The sequence below is a fragment of the Rhincodon typus genome, chromosome 6 (assembly GCF_021869965.1).
Source record: "Rhincodon typus isolate 14 chromosome 6, sRhiTyp1.1, whole genome shotgun sequence".
Lineage (NCBI taxonomy): Eukaryota > Metazoa > Chordata > Chondrichthyes > Orectolobiformes > Rhincodontidae > Rhincodon > Rhincodon typus.
In genome coordinates, this window is record NC_063337.1 from 64,547,831 (window position 1) to 64,556,166 (window position 8,336).

Below are 8,336 nucleotides of genomic sequence, written 5' to 3' on the forward strand. Positions count from 1 at the left end.
ACAACATGACATCCCAATTCCTACATCTTATCAACTCCAGCTCATTAAGTAAACGCCTCAGAATACCACTTTCTCTCTGGTATGATTTATGACTCAGATGCACTATTCATTTCAACTTTATTTAATTTGATTTACTTATTGTCACATGTATTGTGTTACAAAATACAGTGAAGTGTGTCGTATAGTCGCTACTATCTGGCACCATCTTAAAACACAGGAAAGTAAACCAAAACATAAAATATAAAAGGCAGAAAAATTAAAGAAATGAAGAAAAAAAAAGTGTTCAACTTTACAGTCCTTGTTAAGTGCTCTGCCATGGGCCTGGTTAGCCACACGAGTTCCCTTCAGCCACCACTGCTAGAATGGAAGTCGCCACTCTTCAGCACCATCTCACCTCCACTGATGCCCTCACCAGTATGAATCCTCACTGTATCTCATCAATGCAGACGCCACTGATTTCCCTGGGTACTGCACCAGCCAAAACAACTCCACTGTCAGGAATCTGCTTTGGGTCTACCTTGCCAATGCAGTCACTGCCAGGTCTCGTTCAGGGCCCCCAAACCCGCCTCCACTGCCACTTCCATGAAAGTGCACTGGATGCAGACAAGAATCCAAAGTGACCTCCACTGTAGCAGCCATGTGTCGGCACCAGGACCACCTCATCAATGTAGAAGCTGCCAGGAATCCAAACCTGCCTCCAATGCCTTTGCCATCCATCATGCTGGGCCCACTCAATTCCACACTGGGCTCACTCACTGCTGCCATGATCGAGATCCTCAAATAAGACTAAGTGCGTAAATGCATGGCTTAAAGATTGGTGTGGAAGAAATGGGTTTGAATTCATGGAACATTGGCACCAGTACTGGGGAAGAAGGGGCCTGTTTCAATGGGACGGTCTTCATTTGAATCGTGCTAAAACCAGAATCCTGGTGAACCACATAACTAGGGCTGCAGACAGGGCTTTAAACTAAATGCGGTGGTTGGGGGCGGGTGGGGGAGTGGGGTTCAGTTATAGGGGACATTAGAAAACCCAAACTAAAGGAGGAGGTAAGACTACAGGTTAGTAATGTGCCAGATGGTTACCAGACAATAAAAGGTTACAGACAGAACAGGCGATTGGCCTTCTGCACCAAGGATTTATAAACAGTAGGGAAATTTACCAGTACAACAAATTTAAAACCTTTGTATTGAAATGCCCAAAGCATTTGAAACAAAATTAATGAGTTAATGACACAAATATAAACAAAAAAGGTACAATTTGGTAGCATTTACTGAGACATTGTTACAAGGAGACCAGATCTGGGATTTGAATATCCAAGGGTACTCAGCATTTCAGAGGGATAGACTGAAAGGAAAAAGTGGTGGTGTAGCTTTACTGGTGAAGGATGGGATCAGTGCTGTAATGAGAAATACATTAACATGGGAGATCAAGATGTGGAATCAGTCTGGGTAGAAATAAGAAATAACAAAGGGAAGAAGTACTTGGTAGGAGTAATCTATAGATCCCCAAACAGTAGTTCCACAGTGGGGCACAGTATTAACCAAGAAATATTAGAGGCTTGCAAGAAAGGTACAGCAATAATCATGGGTGATTTTAACATGCACATAGATTGGAAGAATCAAATTGGCAAGGGTAGCCTGGAGGCAGAGTTCATTGAATGTATTAGAGATTGTTTCTTGGAGCAGTATGTTGTGGAACCAACCAGGCAGCAGGTTACTCTGGATTTGGCATTGTGTAATGAGGGCAGATTAATTGATGACACCATAGTTAAGGATCCTCTAGGGAGTAGTGACCATAGTTTGATAGAATTCAAAATGCACTTTGGGGGGTGAGAAAGTGCAGTCCCACAGTAGTGTTCTGGAATTAAACAAAGGAAATTACATAGGCAGGACGACAGATTTGGCCCAAGTAGACTGGGCAAGAAGTCTAAAAGGTAAGTCAGCAGATGAGCAGTGGCAGTTGAAGAGCAACTCAATTCCTCAACTGAAATATATCCCAGTCAGGAAGAAAGATAGTTATGGGGAGGGGTTAACAACTTCCATGACTAAACAAGGTGGTCAAGGACAATAGAAAGTCAAAAACTAAGGAAAACCATATTGCAAAGGCCAGTGCCAGGCAGGAGGATTGGAAAAATTTCAAACATAAATAAAGGGATACTAAATAAAAATTAATAAGAGCCAAGGTAAATTACAAAAGAAAACCAGCACAAAATATCAAAAAGGATAGCAAAAGCTTCTATAGGTATTTAAAAGGGATGAGAGTCACTAAGGTAGAATCTTGGTCCTTTGGAAGATGAAACTGGAGAGTTAACAGCGAGGAACACTGAAATGGCAGAGATGCTAAATCAGAGATAACACAGCAGGCCAGGAGCAGGAAAGTTGACGTTTCGGGTCGGGATTCTTCCTCAGAGGGTCCTGACCCGAAATGTCAACTTTTCTGCTCCTCTGATGCTGCATTCTTCCAGCTCCACACTGTGTTATCTTTGACTTCAGCATTGGCAGGTCTTACTATCTCAGAGATGCTTAATCAATACTTCGCCTCAGTACCATTCCAATTGGAACAGGCAAATCAGAGGAAATAGAAAGGGTAGAACATAGAACAATCAACATCAAGAGGGAAAAAGGTACTCAAACAAACAATTAGGATTGAGGGCAGACAAGTCCACTGGGCCTGATGGTCTACATCCTAGGGTTTTAAAGGAAGTAGCGGCAGAGATAGTGGATCCATCCATTACAATATTCCAAAATTGCCTGGACACAGGAAAGGTTCCAGTGGATTGGAAAAATGCTAATGTAATGCCCTTATTCAAAAAGGGAGGAGGCAACATTTTGGAAATTACCAACCAGTTAGTTTAACACCTGTTGTTGGCAAAGTGTTAGAATCAATTATCAAGGAAGCAATATCAGGACATTTGGAAAGTCAAAATGCCAACCAAAGTCAGCATAGTTTTCTGAAGGGCAAATCATGTTTGACTAATTTGCTAGAGTTCTTAGAAAATGTAACAAGCAAAGTGGATAATGACGATCCTGTAGACGTAATATATCTGGACTTCTGGAAGGCATTTGGTAAGGTGATGCACAAAAGGTTAATACACAATGTTGGATCATATGGGATTAGGGGTAATTCATTAGCTTGGATAGGTGACTGGCTAATGGACAGAAGACAGACAATAGGGATAAATGTTTTCTTTTCCTGGATGGCAAGAAGTAACTAGTGGGGTGCTACAGAGTTCGGTCCTTGGATCCCATCTATTTACAATCTACATAAAACGACTTGGATACAGGGATGGAAGGCTCTATAGCCAAAATTTGCAGATGACACAAATAGATGTGATGGTAACTTGCCATGAGGAAATGAGAACATTACAAATGGATATAGATGGTTAGGAGAGTAGGCCAAAATGTGGTAGAGTTTAACGTGGATAAGTGTGAGGTCATGCATTTTGGTTGGAAAAGCGGGAAGGCGACCTATTATCTAAATGGGGAGTGACTTTGGGGTGCTCCGGAACAGAGGGATCTGGGTGTCCTCATTCATGAGTCACAGAAAACTAGCATGCAGGTACAGCAGATAATAAAGAAAGTGAATAGAATGTTGGCTTTTATGGCTAAAGGAATAGAATATAAAAGGCATTGGTGAGACCACACCTCAAGTATTATGCAGAGTTTTGGTCCCCTTATTTGAGGAAAGATATAGTCGCATTGGAAGCAATTCAGAGGAGGTTCACTAGATTGATCCCAGAGACTGGGGTTGTTATATGAAGAGAGATTGAACAGTTTAGGCCTATACTCTCTGGAATTTAGAAGAAAGAGGGAAGATCAAATTGAGGTATTCAAGATGATAAAAAGGTATAGATAAAATAGACATGGAGCAGATGCTTCCTCTTGTGGGGCATTCTAGAACAAGGGGTCATAGTCTTAGGCTTAAGGGCTAGCAAATTTAAAACAGAGTTGAGGACAAACTTCTCCTAAAGGGTTGTGAATCTATGGAATTCGCTACCCCAAAGTGCGGTGGATGCTGGGGCAGTCAGTAAATTTAAGGAGGAGTTAGACAGATTTTTACTTGTTAATGGGTTGAAGCATTATGGAGAGAAGGCAGTAAAATGGGGGTGAGGAGCATATCAGCCATGATCAAATGGCAGAGCAGACTTTGATGGGCTGAATGGCTTACGAACCTATGAACAAGAGATAACTAAAAGAGGGAAAAGAAAAATAAAGAGAAGAGAAATAAAAGAAACTAAAAGGAAAGCAGAAGGAACGGATGAGCCCCAGGCTCAGAAGCCCTATTCGACCTACAATCATACCGAAAGATTTCATAAACGTTAATAAATGTTCCTAAATTCCTCCAAAGAATTGTTCTAGTTTCATGAACAGCAGCAGGACTTAATATGCTCAGTTCTGCTTTATGGTTACACTTTCTGAAGGAAAGAACTTATCAATCCCTACACAGGTTTAGATGAAAGTATGGCACCTTTACATTCTGACCTGTTTTCACAAAGATTCAGTTCCTGTGATTTCTAAACATATTCTCAGTACATTGCACTGATCAAGGGAAACAAAAGGAATTATAGACAAAATATACTTACATCTTTCAGATTACTCCCCCTGTAACAAAAACAAAAATAAAATTTTAAGGCAGTGACACAGTCATACACAGAATTGGAAGACATATAAAACAACATAACTTGCATTACTACTCAACTAGGAACCAGCAGCTAGCACAATGTTCCAAAACAATAAAATGCAAATGTTAAGGTGATAGAATAATTATCAGATGAGGTAACAATAAAACTGTCAGTGTTGTTTGCAGACACACAATGATAGGTGGAGGAGCAGATAGTGTTGAGGAAGTGGAGAGACTGAAGAAGGACATGGACAGGCTAAGAGAGTGGGCAAACAAATGCTAGATTGAATACAATGTAGGAAAGTGAGAGGTTATTCACTTTGGTGGGAAGGATAGAGGTGTAGACTAATTTCTCTATGGGGAATGGCTTCGGAAATCCGAAGCACAAAAAGGATTTCAGAGTCCTAGTTCAAGATTTTCTTGAAGTTGAAATGTGGGATCAGCTGGCAGTTAGTAAGGCAAATGTGATGTTAGCATTCATTGTAGGAGGGCGAGAATACAACAGCAGAAATGTACTGCTGAGGCTGTATTAGGCTTTGGTCAGATTGAATTTGGGATGCTGCGAGCAGTTTTGGGCCCCATATTTAAGGAAGGGAGTGCTGGCCTTGGAAGAGGTTTACATGAATGATTCCGGTGATGAAGAGCTCGTCATGTGAGGAGTGATTGAGGACTATGTGTCTACTCCATGGAGTTTAGAAGGATGAGGGAGGATCTCATTGAAACTAAAAGAATACCGAGGGGCCTGGATAGACTGGACATGGAGAAGATGCTTCCACGAGTAGGAGAGGCTAGGACCCAAGGACACAGCCTCAGAGTAAAGGGACGGCCATTTAGAACTAAGACGAAGAGGAATTTCTTCAGCCAGACGGTGGGTGAACCTTCGTTGCCGCAGAAAGGAGGCCAAGTCATTGAGTGTATTTAAGACAGAGATAAATAGGTTTTTGATTGATACGGGAATTAAGGGCTACAGGGAAAAGGTGACTGAATGGCAGAACAGACACGATGGACTGAATGGCCTAATTCTGCTCCAATGTCTTGTGGTCTTATGTTGCTGAAGGAATTCTAATCTTTACCCCTATTCATGTCTATTTTCAATCACGTTCACTTCTGTTAAAACTGAAGAACTACAGACCTTACACACACTTGAATTGGTATGAAGAATTGATGTCAGTCTCCACTAAGGGAATGAACTTGCTGAGGAGGATGCCATCTAGTCTTTTTAACACATTTTAACCAGATCACACCAACCCAGATATTATAAAGGAACTGAGGAGAGATGCTCAGATACGTACTGAAGGTTTACATAGACAGGTTCTTAAGTTTAATAACAGAAAATTGGCAAAATAATAGTTTCCGAACTACCAAAAGTTTATGAAAGAACTAAACATGCAACTCAGATTCATTGACTTTCGTGATCATATCATTAACAGTTCTAGAAAAAGAAAACAATCTTGTTTCTAGTTTCCAAGTTTTTAATGTTACAGAGAATTATTTAATTTTAGCATTTACCTTCAATCGGTCATTAGAAACTAGGAGTTTAACAAAACATTTCTATGTCAGTTAAGGAAGAAAGGTCATGCTACACAAGAGTAGCTGTACCTTTATTAGGAGAGAAATCAAGACTGAATCCAACAAACCTAAAACTCCCAAGTGATTATTACATTTATACCATATAAAGAGCTGAAACAGCTCAAATTGATGGGGACACAACAATTTCAGCCTTTGTGCCAACAGGACATCTAAAGAGATAGATGGTGGTTACCTCCTTACTACGCAACTGCCTCAAAATTTGGAACTCATTTCCTAGATTCAATTGATAAGTGACTCAGAAGAAGAATAAATTTTTCCGGTGTGACAAAATGTTGTTCTCAGCAGCTTACAAAGTTATCCATGATTTCTCAGAAAGCTACATTTTGTTAGAAGATTATACAGGAGGTGACACAGAATGTTCCACCAGAGGTTAGTGTTAATGAGCACAAAGCCCTGCTTTATGCCTCTTGCCAAGCAAATGAATAGACATTACACAGAATTTGAGCAGTACAGCATTGGAACAGGCCCCTCAGCCCACCATGTGTGTGCCAATCATAATGATGTTCTAAACTAATCCCATCTACCTGCACATGGCCCGTATTTCTCTATTCCCTGCCCGTTTATGTCTCTATCCAAACGTCTCTTAAATGTTGCTATGTGTCTGCTTCAAAACTTGCCTTGCAAATCTTCTTCAAACTTTTTCCCTCTCATCTTAAACCTACACACCCTAGTTTTTGACATTACCACCCTAGAAAAAAAGTAGATTCCAACTATCCATGACGGCCCTTCAGCCTCCCAACGCTCTAGCAAAAACAATCCAAGGTGGTGAAAACTATTCATAAAGCTAAATGATTACTGATAATTGATGCCTTGTTGAACACATGGAGCCCTTGAGCCTGCTCAGCCATTCAATAAGATCATAGCTGAATTTTATTGTGGCTTTAACTTCATTTTCTTTCCTAATCTCAAGTATCTAACTCAGACTTGAATATATTCAGTGACCTTGCTGCCACTGCTCTCTGGGAAAGAGAATTCCAAAAATTAAAACTGCCAAAGAGACAAAATTCTTCTTTACAGCCATCTAAAATGGGAGATCACATATTTCGAAACTGTGCCTGATTTTTGTAGATTCTGTCATGAGGGGAAGCACTGTCTCAGTATCCACTTGTCAAACCCTTCAAAATTGGTGATATTTTAATAAGATCATCCTTCATATCAATCTCACTCACAGTAAATGTCACATCAAGTCAGGTTGCAAATTGTTGGTGGTCTTAAAAATATCAAAATTTGTACTTAATATTTTCTTATTTTTCCCCCCTTTCTCTCAACCCAATATTTCTCTCGTTATTTCTCTTTTAGCCCCAAATTTGGGTTTAAATTCTATATATCCTCTCCATCTCAGCTCTTTTGTTTGAAGGGAGTTAATATTAAGTTTACTTATAGATATCTTTCCCATTGAGTTTCTGTTCAAAGGCTGAAAATCAGTTTTATTTCCATTAAAACATTCAATGGGAATTTGAAGTTAACAGACATAATCATTCAGCTGCAAACCAAATGCTCATCTCAGCCATCCTCAGCAAAACAAACAAAGATACGTTTGTATGAAGCAAGTGACAATTCCTGAACCTCAAATTAATCAACACCCGAGTTATGATAAGGTAGGGTCAGAAACTTAAGTGATTTAAGTTAAAGTGGAGTTAAGGGAGCAATTGGAGGAGGTAGAATTGAAACCTACGGGGTCTCACATAAATCAAGTGAAAGATTCAGAAAGTGAATTAGAATCTGACAAAGCCTGATCACACATTAACTCATTGAGCTGAAAACCGGGAACGTGTTAATTCTGACTGCTTACCTCGCGTGACTGCGGCCTTTCAGTTGTTTCAGCGGCGGGAGTCCGGGAGGAAGCACGAGGGCAGCCTGGGAAGGTGAGCTTTTCGATTATAAAAGTCTTACCTCGCGTGACTCCATTTTTGGACTAAGTGAGGTAATATATTTGGGCGGTTGCTTTACCCGAACCACTACCTAGGTAGTGTCTCCCACCCATCCTCCTCCTCTAACCAAAAAAAAAGGTTCTGAGCGCTGATTTGGTAAGGCGACCAGTATTTTTTTTTAATTTGTCTGTTTGGGAATTCAGAACAGTGGGAATGGATGTTAGGGCAGTTGTATGCTCCTCCTGTAGAATGTG

The 8,336-nt window shown here is 40.4% G+C and overlaps 1 protein-coding gene across 8 annotated transcripts in view; it reads right to left on the reverse strand.

Annotated features, from left to right (window-relative positions):
- The window catches only part of cfap410 (cilia and flagella associated protein 410), a 57,218-nt gene that overhangs the window by 40,932 nt on the left and 7,950 nt on the right, over positions 1-8,336 (reverse strand). For all 8 annotated transcript variants that reach the window (XM_048597689.1, XM_048597686.1, XM_048597693.1 and 5 more), the window contains exon 2: positions 4,584-4,602. Coding sequence is in view for 2 of the 8 variants with exons in the window: in XM_048597686.1 (XP_048453643.1) it covers positions 4,584-4,602 (19 nt within the window). In the remaining 6 variants the exon portion in view is untranslated. The remainder of the gene's footprint in view (positions 1-4,583; positions 4,603-8,336) is intronic.